General features: G+C 45.1%; 1 protein-coding gene across 1 annotated transcript in view; it reads right to left on the bottom strand.

The window, feature by feature from the left end:
* Positions 1-12665, bottom strand: part of Gtf3c3 (general transcription factor IIIC subunit 3) — a 30577-nt gene extending 17912 nt beyond the window's left edge. Inside the window, exons 1-7 of the mRNA XM_050159164.1 lie at positions 12463-12665; positions 11271-11373; positions 7827-8014; positions 4307-4430; positions 2775-2966; positions 1637-1802; positions 1284-1413 (exon numbers count right to left, since the gene is read on the bottom strand). Of these exons, the coding sequence (XP_050015121.1) occupies positions 1284-1413; positions 1637-1802; positions 2775-2966; positions 4307-4430; positions 7827-8014; positions 11271-11373; positions 12463-12564 (1005 nt within the window). The 5' untranslated portion in view covers positions 12565-12665. The remainder of the gene's footprint in view (positions 1-1283; positions 1414-1636; positions 1803-2774; positions 2967-4306; positions 4431-7826; positions 8015-11270; positions 11374-12462) is intronic.
* Positions 12666-14537: the final 1872 nt, after the last annotated feature.

Here is a 14537-nt window from a genome sequence, read left to right as displayed (position 1 = left end):
CACACCCGGTATCCCCATCTTCCTTCCCTCCAGTACACACGAGCCCCCCCACACCCATATCTACCACCTCTTTAGCTGAACTCTTGAGTTTCATCGAGAATCTTATCACTCTTATGCCTTCTGCAGCTTCTGCCCTGATTAAGCTATGACTTTCCCTCCCAAGCATCATTTCCGTAATTGTCTGTCATCCTGTCTCTGCCCTTGCCACTCTTCAAGTTTTGCTCAAAAGAGCAACCAAAACTGATGCACTTAAAACTTAAGTCAAATCACCATTTTCTACTCAGACCCTTCAGTGACTTCGAAACTCATTTAGAGTAAAAGGCACAGTCCCTCCCAGAGCCCACAAGGGCCGGCTGCTTCACTCCTGAGACTTCTCTGCTGTGCTGCTGTGCTGACCCTAATGCAGCGCCCGGAGCCTCTTCCCTCAGCAGCGGCTCCCTTCCCCCACACTGTTCATGACAGCACACTCCATCCCCTGTACTCCTACCCCCTCTCCCTGCTTTCGTCCTCACCTATAATGTGATACAGTAATATCTGGTTGTTATCTGGTTACTGCCTATCTCCCCTCACAGGGTATAGACTGTATGAGGGCAGAGAACTTTTCATAGTTGTTCAGTGCCTATGGAAGTTACAGTCAATGAATGTTTCTGGAGAGTAACTGAGGACCACAACAAAGCCTAATCAATCAACTGGCCACTGTCCCTCTGCACATACAATACATGTGCAAAACAAGGTGATCATCACAAGCCACCTGAGGACTCCTCGGGTCTCCTAGACCACACCCTGCAGTCGCTACAAACTTAGGGGCAGGTCATCCGAGCAGACCCTCCGTGCTCACGACAGACATACCATCAGCCATCAGTTCAGAGCTGCTTCCCTGACCAACGTGGAAACGTCTGTCTACTGTCCTGGAGGAGGGAGGGGCGGCCCAGAGCTAACGGGATAATCCTAATACCAAAATCAAGACAGTGAACCCCAGGATAAAACGCCGCACCACGGTCTTCACACAGAAGGACAGCAGGAGATGTCACTTAGCCACATGGCTCCTGCTTTGTCTGCTTCACAACACAGTGGGGGAACGAGTATTCTGAAGAGCAAGCCTGTGACAGGAACGGCCAACACGAGACGTTCTGTTCTAGTACTGACTCAGGATTAGAGACAGTACAGACCACGAGGATTTCATTGACACATTGCAATAAAAAAAATCATCTGTAAAAAAAATTGCAAACACAACTTCAACTAAGTCACAGAACCCTGTGAGTCTAATCCCCTTGCAGATACACCTCACTTTCCAGCATCTGAGCCCCGTGCAGATACACCTCACTTTCCAGAGTCTGAGCCCCGTGCAGATACACCTCACTTTCCAGCATCTGAGCCCCGTGCAGATACACCTCACTTTCCAGAGTCTGAGCCCTGGAAATGCAATCTCACATACGAAATTTCCTAAGCAATCACACAGTCAACTTGGAAACAAAAAAGCACTAAATAAAAAAACACTATAACTGGACAAATATAAAACACAGAAGACAAAAATTTTCTTTGGACCTCAATGTAAAATATATTCTATTTCAAATAGCCTTGATTTGCAAACAACTAATAAAGACATATATGTATATACATTTCACTTCAGACTTACTTTGCCATATCTCTGGCCAACTGCATAAAGCGTTCTCCATCAGACGGAGACAGAAGATTTAAAATACGCCTATAGCCATCCATGGCCATTTTATGATCACCCATCTGCTCGTACAGGCTTGATCTCTCCCATAGGTAACGGACATTAGTAGGTTCATATTTAAGAGCTATAAAAAAAAAAGAGGAATAAAAAAGTTACATATTTGTCAAAAGATGTGTGACTTACCTCAAGAATGTAATAAACATAATAATAAAATTATTCTGGAATAAATCTATCTTCACAAGAATTCTTGAACAGGCTTGGTCTAAGGCCAGACTTGGCTTTCTACAGTAATCTGGTCACTCAAGCCATAAACGCTAACAGCCTGAAGGCAGCCCCGACCTCAGTGGGAAACCTGAAATTCTGTGCTATAGTCAATGCAATACAAAGCAAGTCACAAATAAAGCGTGAGAACCAGGGAGATGCTGTAACAGACTATGAGGAACAAATCCATTTGGTCATGGCACACTGTTCAACAGATGAAAGAAACAACTCACTCACTAACAGTTCTGGGAGCACAGCCTGCACACCCAAGCATCAGGGGAGATCGCAGATGAGAGGGCAGGGTGTCTGCTGTGAGACGGTACCCCAGACACGACATGGAAGATGCACCCATGAGCCTCAACAATACAGTTTCCTGAACAAGACCAGCATAATGGCAGCAGCTGATACGCCCACATGGCTCAGGAAAATTCCACACAGCCCCCCCCCCCCAGAAGATCTACAGGGGATCAGTGGGTACTGAGGGAGGAGGGAGGTATTTTCCTATTCCAAGTGGTTAGCCCTAAACACATGGCCATCTAAGTAAAGCTAAATGGACTTAGCAGGATTTATGTATTTATACATTTATGTATACACATGCTCTCTCAGAGAGGTGAGCATGAATTTGGAGGGCGGCCTGAGGGGAACTGGAGGGAAGAGGGAAGGCAGATGCAGTTCTCATATATAAAGTTCTCGAAAAAGTTAAATTAAAAAAAAAAAGAGAGAAAGAAATACAGTTGGAGTAACAATATAACAAGAGAATAAATGCATATAACAACTAATGAAACAAAATAAGAAAAATAATTTCTTTCCATCTACACAAGAAAAATGGCATTACCTTTTGTATAGCAAAAAATAGCCTGCTTAATATTGTCTTGTTCCAGAGACATTTCTGCCAGCCTAACCCACTCTTCTGTGTCACTGGGGTTTAAATGTGCAGCAATCAACTCAAACTGCAGCGACTTCTCCATGTCACCTTGGTCCTCGTATATCATGGCAAGCGTAGAGAATGGCTCGTAAGCCAAAGGAGCTAAAAGAATAAAAATAAAACAAATTTCATTGGCTAACGGAGGAGGCTTAAGCTGGTACGGACACTACCATTCAAACTGCAGACTGTTTCCGCTATCTAAGCTCTGATCATTCCAACAGAGCTATAAAAACAATTCACCACAACTTCGATAACACAGAGCTATACTACACTTTGCTTTCAAACACGCTCAGCCTTCGTCTGTATTCGAGGTGGGCTCTTGCTACTTGCCTCAGAGTCACTACCTGGCTCAGCCTGGTCACCTGAGAACCCTGCCAGCCTCCCTAGTTCTGGAAACTAAGAGCAAGTGCCATCAAGACCCAGTATCATTTTAAAAGCATTATTTTCTTTTAACAAAATACAATTTCAAGAAAACTCTCCTTTCTGCCACACCTTCCTTGGGAAAATCTCTTTTTACCAAGGCCAAATATGGCCTAAAAACTTGGGTGTTTTACCCAGGAAGCATCAGCACATCCACTGGTGTGGCTGAGCTTGCACTGCTGCAAACTCCTCCACCATGAGAAAGAATGCACACGGGGGACCCGCACACAGGGGACCTGCACACGGGGATCTGCACACGGGGACCTGCACACAGGGGACCCGCACACAGGGGATCTGCACACGGGGACCTGCACACGGGGACCTGCACACAGGGGACCTGCACACAGGGATCTGCACACAGGGATCTGCACACGGGGACCTGCACACAGGGGACCTGCACACAGGGGACCCGCACACAGGGATCTGCACACGGGGATCTGCACACAGGGGATTCTGCACACAGAGGACCAGACAGCACCTCAGTCTTGGGTGTCAAATGAGCTGGGTAATCTATATTACCCTAAAATATTATTCATGGAAAAAAAGATCTCAACAACTGCTGTAAAGTCAAAGTGTTTTCAAAATAAACAGTTATAAGATGAAATAAATAAGCTGGGCTGTGGTGGCGTACACCTTTAATCCCAGCAGAGGCAGGCGGATCTCTGTGAGTTCAAGGTCAGCCTGGTCTACAAGAGCTAGTTCCAGGACAGGCTCCAAAACCACAGAGAAACCCTGTCTCGAAAAACCAGTAATAATAATAATGATGCTATAAAAGGCTAAAAACCTAAAATGAAAAGCTGAAAGGAGGGAGGGGCCAGAAAGATTTAGAAGACATTACTGATCTTCACTGGCTCACACCGAGGCTTCCGTTTCCCAGTAACTCCTATCTGTGTGAAAAGTGGCGGGCTCCTATTACCACAGCCACCCCTCACTTCTGGATGGACTGTCATAAATTGCACAATCAAACACATCCCCACTTGCTAAAAATGTCAATCAATTAGCTATTCTCCTGCAGACAACACCTTGTCTTATGATTTCCATGCACATCAATATGGCCTCTTCATGTTCTCCTCGAGCAAAGCGGATATTGGCTTCGCCCATGAGACCTCTCAGGGCTCTGGGAAGTTTACTCCGAGGCCTCTTCTCCTGTTCAGAGGAAAACAACATGGAGATTAAGATAAAGCGGAGTTCAATCCAAATCCACACAGAAAACATAATGGGAACTTCCCTCTAGAACTTGTAAATCTTCTAAACTCGGAACAAGGCGCTCAGTCATAATTCCAACGCCTTAATTTTATATCCAATTGCACAAAACAAGCTAAAACTCAAATGCAGGAAAGTTCAAAATTATTTTGATATTCTCCAAAGAGGAATACCAAAAATAAGTAAATAAAAACCAAAAAAAAAAAAAAAAACCAAAAACCTTCCTACAGTTGAAAGTCCATAGTACAATTAAATACAAACTGTCAAATGGCCAGGAATTACTGAGCTGCTGACCTATACAACAGTATCATCATGCAACAAAATGGATCCCCTGTCATTCCATACGAGAGCACTTACTAGATCCCCTGTCATTCCATACAGAACACTTACTAGAAAGTCCTTCTTGGAAATTCATCAGAAACAAAACTCGGTAAACAACAACAAAAACCCACTGAGTTATAGGTTTTTCAGTAGCAAAACTACAAAACATTTGACATAAGAACAATAGTTTTACATAAAATTTCTCCAAAATGAAGCATAAGAAATAAATGACAATTCACAGTAGCCTCAAAGAAAAGAAAATCTCTAGAAATACACCTAACTAAGGTAGTAAAAGACCTCTACAATGACACTTTGACCTCTGAAGAGATTAAGGAAGACACTAGAAGATTGAAGGACCTCCAATTTATGGATTGGCAGAATATTGTAAAAATAACCATTCTACCAAAGGCAATTTTATAGATTCAATGCTATCCCAATGGAAATACCCTAATGGTTCGTCACAGAAATAGGGGGAAATATCAACACCACCACCATCCTAAAGCTTATATGGAACACAAAAAACCCTGGATAGCCAAAGCAATTCTGAGAAAAAAAAAAAGCCAATGCTGACGGGATTACCCTGCTATATTTCAAGACATATTATAGAGTTGTAACAACAAAAACAGTAGGACACTGACACAGACAGACAGCAGACCAACTGATCAAACACAACACCCAAACACGAGTACGCAGAACTACAGCTGCCTGCCTAGAACAAAGATGCTGAGAAAACTGGATGTCCACACATACAACAAAATTAACCCCAAATCTATACCACCCAGGCAAAACTAACTCCAGATGATCACAGACCTCAACTGAGACTGCCGGAAGAAACATGGCAGGTGTGAGAAAGACTTCCTCAAACAGGATCCACTTTTCAAGGAATTAAGACCAGCAACTGACAAGTGGGACCTCATAAAACCAGAAGGCCTTAATACAGGAAACAGGGACCTCATGAAACCAGGCCTTTATGTACAGGAAACAAAGGCCTCATAAAACTCAAAGGCCGTAGTATAGGAAATCATTAACCCAGTGAAAAGGAATCCCATGGAGTGGGAGAGACTGTCAAATACTCATCTGACAGAGGATTAAGAACCAGATATATAAAGAACTCAAAAAAAGTCAAGAAAACAAATGACTTAATTAAAAGAAATAGGTTTGAAATCTGTTCTCAAAAGGAATAAAAGTGGCTAAGAAATATCTCAAGAAGTATTTATCATCCTTATCTACTAGAAAAATGCAAATAAAGACAACTTTGAAATTTTATCACAGGTTAACAAAACAGCAAATGTCAAGGTTGGGGGAGGAGCAAGGGCAGGTAGGAGCCACTGTTGGTGGGAACTAAACTGGACTAGCCACTCCACAAGCAGTGTGGAGACTCCTCAGAAAGCTAAAAACACATCTAGCATATAACTCAGCTCGACCATGCCTCTGCATATATCCCAGGGACCCTACTCCACAGGTAATCCCTCACCGTGGTACCTGATGCTCTATTCACTACAGGTAAGAAATAATGCGAATGGCCTGGAACAGGTGGATTAATAATTAGAATGCGGTATATGCGCACTATGGAACACTACTCGGCTAGGAAGGAGATGAAATCATGTCACCTAGTGAAGGGAATAGCGGGGCGCAGGTGTTATGAAAGGGAAACAGGAAAAGCAGGTGAGGAAGACTTACCAGGGAAGAGGGGTAGGTGGCACAAAAGATGCTTTAAAAAGCCGTACGATTCACAGTGATATGTTTACTTAAAACGTTCTGTAACTTGGGCAGCTTCTCATGACTGGTGGAGCCATGGAATCTAGAAGAGCTTACTTTCCCCTAAACCAGCACAACTTCAGGTTCTAAATATTCCTCCTTACACCCACAGGTTAGAGCAGCTCTCATCCTCAACAATGCTTCTTTCTGCAGCACACGGAACGGTGACAGAAAGCCACAGCTGGTCAAAACGGCAGTCTACAGCACAACTCCTACAGCTAAGGCTTGGGGAACACTGCAGACAGGGAGTGGGAAGTTTTAAAAGCCAGAGAACCAGGAGGTCTGCTGAGAAACAGTGTCTTCTACATATGGCAGTGTATGGTTAACTAAGTAAAATCTGAAAAATAACAGTGCCAATTGACAGGCCAGTGTGGATGGGGGGGGGGGATCTCACAGGGCCCCAGCCCTAGATGAAGAGCTACAGCAATCAGTGCTGCTGAGAAAGGGAGGGAGAATCAGATTAGTAACCCTGATAGGTTACCACTCCCGAGCAGTCAGCCCTAAACACAGACACAAGAGCAACATTAAATGAACACAGCAAGTTGTACTAATTTATTCTCTCTCTCTCTCTCTCTCTCTCTCTCTCTCTCTCTCTCTCTCTCTCTCTCTCTCCTACACACACACACACACACACACACACACACACGTAACAAGAATAATGAGAGACTGTGACTTTAGAGGGGGCACAGGGATGACACAGGAGGGGTTGGAGGGAGAAGACAAGGGAAATGATGTAAATACAATACACACATGCTGTAGAAGAGTCCTTCTGTATACTGTCCATATATATTACATTCATTGGTTAACAAAGAACTGACTGGCCGGTAGTATAGGCAGGACAGCCAAGCTGAGAATGCTGGGAGGATAAAGGGTGGAGTCTATTAGAGTCACCAGGAGACACAGGGAGCAAGACAGCTGGAGGACAGGTAAAGCCACAAGCCACATAGCAACACAACAATTAAAAGAAATGGGTTAATTTAAGTTGTAAGAGCTAGTTAGTAATAAGCATGAGCTACTGACCGAGCATTTTTTAATTAATATAAGCCTCAGTGTATTTATTTGGGAGCTACTGGTGGGCAGAAACTACACACATATATGAAATAAAAGTTAAATTTTAAAAAGAAAGAAATGAGTAACAGGCAGTTTCCTCCCAGTTTTTGTTCTTACTGTTGAACTATTTCCCAAGTATAACTGAAAGCTTCCTGCTCAATGACCATATCACTTTCTTATATTTTTATAAGAACTAAAATAACAACTTACTTTCATCATTTTCTTGGTTTCACGGTTGAGAACCATCTCCAACATAAACACATCGCCTGCGGTGGGTTGCTCAGGAGTTTCCTCCTCCTCCTCTTCTTCTTCCTCTTCTTCTTCATCATCTTCAGTCTCTCCGAGCATGGAAGCAAACACTTTGTGAACTGACTTACTCACTCCATCGGATGTTTCTCCTAAGGAACGGTACATTGAAGTTGTGGGGTTAGGAAATCAGTAAAACAACTTTCAAAAAATTGCCTGTTCATGGAGCACAAATTCCTAACCTCAGCAACAACAAACCTGAAAGTAATGGCAAATGAACATCCTCCCCACCCCCCAAAAAGAAAAGAAAGCTATTGCAAAGCCACGTCTTTCACTCTGCAGGAAAGGCTGGTTCCCTCTCTGTGCCTTATCCAGACAAGCAAAGGAAGAGCAAAAGCAAAAGCAAAACCACAGTAACAGGGACAATCAGAGAAGGGAGACAGCATCCGTCACAAGGCACAGGTAGGACCTAAGGGAGCCCAGTGACACGGTAGATGGCAACTGAGCCTGCAGCTGAAACCTGAGAGGCCTGAGGCTGAGTACAGGATGGGAGCTTGTCAGCCAACTCATCTAGCCAATCGGTGAGCTCCAGGTTTAGGGAGTGCAGAGGTTGAAATAAGAATGTCCTCCACAGGCTCATAGACTTGATATGCTAGTTACCAGGAAGTGGCACTATGTGCCAAGGATTAGGAAGGGTGGCTTTGTTGAAGTAGGTGTGGCCTTTTGGGAGGTAGGATGGGGGGGGGGAGACTTTTAAGTTTCAAAAGCCCACCTAGGCCCAGCCCCTCCTGCCATGCACCGCGGCCTGGTCTGCGCTCTATGCGCTAGACCTCAGTTTGCGAGCTTCGGGCAAGGGGCTGGAGGTTGAGAACACAGACATAGAGACAGACCGACACACAGACCTTCAAACACTGATACCAAAGCTCCTCTTTATTAGCACCATGTAGGCTTAAATACACTGCAGTCAATGGCCAACAGGTGATAATCCCATCCTCTGATCCTCTAAGCTAGGCACAGCTTCTAGTAACTTTAATTAGAAGGTTCTAGGAGGGAAGAGCAGCTGAAAGCCAGGACTCATTAGTCCCAACAGCCTCCCTCCTTCTTCCTCCTTCCCTCCGTCCCTCCCTCTCTCTCTCTCTGGATCAGGATGCAGCTCCTCGCTACTTCTCCAGCACCCCACCTGTCACCACGCCGGCTGACATGACAATAATGGACTAAACCCTGAAACTGTCAGCAAGCCCCCAATTAAAGGCTTTCCTTGGTACAAGTTGCTGTGGTCGTGGTGTCTCTTCACAGCAATAGAGCAATGACTGAGACAGTGAGAAACCCTATCTCAAAAATCATGCTGGAGTGTGCTAAAGGGAGACATTCAATGTCCATCTCTGGCCTCAATACATAGGCACGCATGCACATGAACACATGCATATGCACACATGCTTAAGAAATAAAATTATCATTATACACAAAACATGTCATATATTATATAATCCAAAAGATTCTACATACAAATTGCTAGAATACACAGTTATCTGGCAAAGCTATTAGATACAAGGCTTTAAAGTTGCAAGGAATTGAACCCAGGGCCTTGCATACACTGCCAGAGAAGTACTCTACACTGAGTTGTATCCTCAGCTCCCCTTTTCTTTTTGAGACAGAGTCTCAGTAAGTTCAGGCTGGCCTCGAATTCATTCTGTAGCTCAGAATGGTCTTTAACCTAGGATCCATCTGTCACAGTCTCCCCAGTAGCTGCTGGGATTACTAGACAGTAGATTTATAAACCAGCAATGAACAGCAGGTGAAATTAAAATGCCCAGTCTGTGTTGTAAGTAGGAAATGATCTTAAAACTTGGTATTCAGAAACATCAAAGAGGAAAAAGACATAATTCTAGAGACAATCTGTAGTTTTTGCCAGAGCTTGTCCAAGGAGACCTGTCATCTACTCTGAATATATGCTTACAATACCAAGAGTCTCCAAAGAGTCGGGACAATCCATCCCGAGGAAGAGGAGTATCTTAGCTCTGACTGACGGGATGACTTCAGCTGTGGCCAGCCAGTTCTTATCCACTAGAAATGGATTCAGCTGACCCCATTCCCACTCCTGCTTTCCCCAGTGAAAGGCCTAATGGTCTTAAATACTAAGGATGGCTGTCAGTGTACCCCAAAGACTATCTACTGAAGAGCTGGTTTTCCCTAACTGGTCAGAAGGACCCACAGGCTGCCAGGGCTTCTTCAGCCCCTTCCTACCCCAGTTGCCTGGGAGACACTAAGCTCAATACTGTCTCCTTGTCTCTTCTTCCAACAGGGTCCAGAAACTCAGGAATAAAGTGTGAGTTTTCCATGCAAGAGCTTACTTGCTCAGAGACAAAAGTACCACATAAAAGTCGAGCTGAGCTGAGCTCACCAACCAGGTCCCTAAACATGAAGCCACATTCTAACTGACACAAGCCACCCAAGTAATTTGAGAGGCAAATGGATATGATCGGCATTCTGATCAGTAGGACTATACATCAATCAATAGAAACTAATAAATATCTGCACTCATTTAGATACTCATTTAGGCTGTGATGGGCTTAATTAGTCCAGATGTACTAACCAGCTATAATATCTGGATATGGCAAGCTAAGGGTTGTAGCGTAGTTTCCTTTCTGTTGCTATGACAAAACAGTAACCAATACCAACTTAAGGAAGAAAGGACATACATGGTTTAAGGGTGACAGGCCATTATCCAGGAAAGCCAGAGGAGGAGGTCAAGGCAAGAAGCTGGAGGTACAACCGCAGCAGAGACCATGCAGGAACAGTGCTCACTGGCTTGCTCTCCAAAGCTCGCTAAGATTGCTTTCTAATACAACCCAGGACCTCCTGGCCAGGAGTGGCTCTACCCACAGTGGGCTGATCAATCATGAGTCAAGAAAATGGCCCACAGACATGCCTACTAACCAACAACAGGTCCCTCTGCCCTGGTGACTCCAGTCTGTGCCAAGCTGACTAAAAGCACCTAGTCTGGCTGCTGGAGCGAGGCAGCACACGAAAACACCGATGACATACGTGAAGTGCCATCTAAGCACCGGAGTCTGCACAGCGGCACGATCTGCTACAGTCCGCAAGAACTCTCCCACTGAGGTCAACTTAGCAAATGACAGTAAAAAGGCCCTGAACAAACGCTGGCATCAATTTTAAAACTCACAACACTGGAACTATACCAAAACATCCAATAAATAAATAAATAAACATCCATCATGACATACAACCGTTTAAAAAATAAATATTAAGCAGCTACTATGTGCCAAACACTGATAAACCAGGTAATGCAAGCAGGCTATTTTTACAGCGAAAGCAAGTGGTTTTACTGTATCATTTTGGCTAAGGGCTCTTAGCATTTAAAGCCGGCAGCAAACGAAGTCCACCCACCTTCATTGGCATCTTTGTCCTGGGATTTGGCAGAGTCAATTCCTGATGATGATGGGACTTCCGGGTTTTCTTGGGGTGATGGTTTTCCTTTTTCTGGAACGCTCTGCGATTGAATATTAGTTCAACCGTTCAAAAACTTACACGGATTTAACTCTCCCAGCCTGGGACTGGGCATTTTTAAAACTTGAACCTCCACTTGTGGGAGGTGGAATCTGAATTTGAACACTTTCAGTGTTTTTCAAAGTACTTAAGTCTTAACCTTATGTAAGTCATTTGCAAATATGTACAGGATAGTTTAAAATACTTGAATTTCATTAATCTAACACTTAAATAAATAAAACATAGGGTGCTTAGGCGGCCACGAATCAGTAAGAAACCACGGCCTAACTTCAAAAGTCAACAGACTGGCCTTCAAATAAGTGATAAAAAAAATTTTTTTTTGAATTTTCGAGACAGGGTTTCTCCGTAGCTTTTAGTTCCTGTCCTCGAACTAGCTCTTGTAGACCAGGCAGGCCTCGGGAACTCACAGAGATCCGCCTGCCTCTGCCTCCCGAGTGCTGGGATTAAAGGCATGCGCCACCACCGCCCGGCGTGAGAACAATTTTTTAAGTTCAGATATTTACTAAAATTTGAAAAGCAAAGTAAAAAGATGTTCTTGCTGTCAGGCAACTGAATTCACTTTTATGTCCAGGATAAAACTGCACCACCGAGACTCATCTAAAATGGGCACACCTGGGATGTAGCTCAATGGAGGGGGAGGGGGGGTTGTCCAGCAAGCTGGAGGTCTTGAGGTTTGGCCCCCAAGACCACTGTACGTATGACAAAAACAAAGGGTCCGGTTCCTAGAAAACAGTGGCGCGTACGTGCCCCGTCCACGGTGACAACCTAGTGGCAAGACCAGGTTTAGGACCAGTCAAGACCACCGTGGCTCCAGACTCCTCCAGCTCCAGTTAACCGTAGGACACTGGGCTTATCACCGAACAACACTAAGGAGTCGGGAGCCTGGCGCCCACAGAGGCCAGCTTGTGAGCTGGGGGATGTCTTGGGAGGCTCTGAGTTCGGGGGTGCGGGACGAAAATCGGAATTTCTGGGAGAGGAGGAACCAGCTCGAGTCCCCCGCCCACCCCGTGCTCCGCACGCCCACCGCTTCGGGGAAACCAGACCGAGGAGCCCCGGGGGCCCAGCGACTCACTTTCTTCTCCCGGGTTTTTCTCTCTTCTCTCCGCCTTTCGAACTCTTCGAAGGAGATTTTGCCTTCTAGGTAGTCGATAAGCTCCGGGCTGAACCCCGACATGTCGGCGGGGTAGACGCTGGCTAGCGGACCGGGAAAGCGGGAACACCTGGGCTCCACTGAGCGCTAAGGAGAGACGCGTCCGCCGCAGAAAACTCCCCGGCTCGCGCCGCGGCCGCGCACTCGGGTTCCGCCGGCGCTCTCGGCCCCAGGCCTCTTCCGGCAGGCAGAGAAGATCCGAAAGGCCGGCTTTTCCTTGAGCTACCAGCAGAAGGACACTTAATCTGGGCTGCAGCACAGGCCAGCGCGTTCGCTTGGGTTTCTAGCTCTAACGTCAATCACTTTTCTGTCCCAACACTCAGACTTTTAAAGGGAATGAGATCCCTCACTTAGGGTGACTACTCATTTGCCTGTTACATACAGCTCCCAAAATAATCCTTCGAAACCTATGAGAGAAGAAAAGCGATGTAATGGAGAGGTGTGGGGAGGGTCATAAAACACTTGCGATAGGAAAGGGAGAAGGACAACACCTGAGGTGGAAAGATTTCGGGGAGGGATCATCAAAGAGAGGAAGGGGTGGAGGAGGTGAGGGTCAAATGTGGAGGAGGAGGGGGCACTCTTTTCAATTCCTATGAGCTCCTGAGTTTTGCATCTTTTCTTGTATTATAAGTATTTCTTTGTCCTACTCTAGAGACACCACCTATAAACATATGTACACACACACACACACACACACACACGTGCGGGGGAGGCAGACATTTTCATTCTCATAAGAGATCCTGTGTTTTGCCTCTTACAGCTATTTCTTTGTCCTGTTCTAAGGGCACTACCTACCGTCCATGAGAACATTAGTCTATGTGCCGTTATAAACCTGACTAACCTGATAACATGTGCTCAAACAGATTTGTGGATCAAGTTGGACGAAACTAAAAGAACCTTTGGAACTTTGGGTAAAGGAGTTGAGTTCAGCCCACTCCGGACTTGAGAGAAAGGCTACAGGGAACCTGTCTCTGAGTATCTTTATGACCATCCAGGTGAAGGTGCTCTGTAACAAAATGACAGAATCCGAGGGCAGGACCAGCAAGAGCAAGACTAACAGAAGACAGAAAATGATCTCAGTTAGGAGTCCTTGAGGATCCTCAGTGTCCTACACAGACATGAAAACATCCAGGAGCAGATGGAGCGTGTTACTGTAATCCCCAGAAACTGCTGTGAGGATTACTCCCCTGAAGTCTTCAGGAAGTTGGGGACTGTCGCCAGGACTGACTCCAAAAGGGAAAGAGACAGAAAGTGAATAGGGGTGGTCACCCAGTAACCAACCACGCAACACATAAATGCTTAGGTTGGCTCCTGTTGACTGGGACATGAGAAGGACACACCAATAAAGCAGGTGCATAGCAAAGAGAAAGAGGGCTGTAGACAGAGCTGGGAAGAGATAGGTTCTGCGCAGGACCACCTTCAGGACATAGAAGTGTTTTCGAGGTCAGAATGTCTTCACATTTAGCTCGATTTTCGTTTTCTACTTCCTTTTAGTAATTTGTCCATGAGTGAGTCAGAGGCAGTCACATTACCAAGAGATGGAGCTGAACTGTTATAACAGTAATGAAAATATCAAGAAACAATTGGGTCTTTCAGACGGATTTTTGAGGCTCAAAATGGAAAGGTCTAAAGGAAGCAGAACATTGAATTTATGCCGTGGCAACTGAATTAAAGAGGACAGAGAGGCAACTCTGTTCTTTCTCTTGTTAGGGAGGACACAGGAAAAGTTGGGTGCTTCTGAGGGAACCATATTTCCAATGGGCATCTCACTCTTCTGCAAAAGTTTGTGGATCTTTTATTCTTCCTGCATTCATCTTTGTAGACCAAACACCATGAAAGTAGACGTCTCATTCTGGGACAGGGAGCAAACATTTTTCTCTTTTTGAGACAGGGTAGGTCTCTCTCTCTCTCTCTCTCTCTCTCTCTCTCTCTCTCTCTCTCTCTCTCTTGTGTGTGTGTGTGTGTGTGTGTGTGTGTGTGTGTGTGTGTGTTTTTTG

Source organism: Alexandromys fortis, unplaced genomic scaffold (assembly GCF_014885135.2).
Source record: "Alexandromys fortis isolate MF-2015 unplaced genomic scaffold, M_Fortis_MF-2015_v1.1 scaffold_65, whole genome shotgun sequence".
NCBI classification, from domain to species: domain Eukaryota; kingdom Metazoa; phylum Chordata; class Mammalia; order Rodentia; family Cricetidae; genus Alexandromys; species Alexandromys fortis.
The sequence above is the reverse complement of the archived record's forward strand: the minus strand, read 5'-3'. Positions and strand labels throughout refer to the sequence as shown.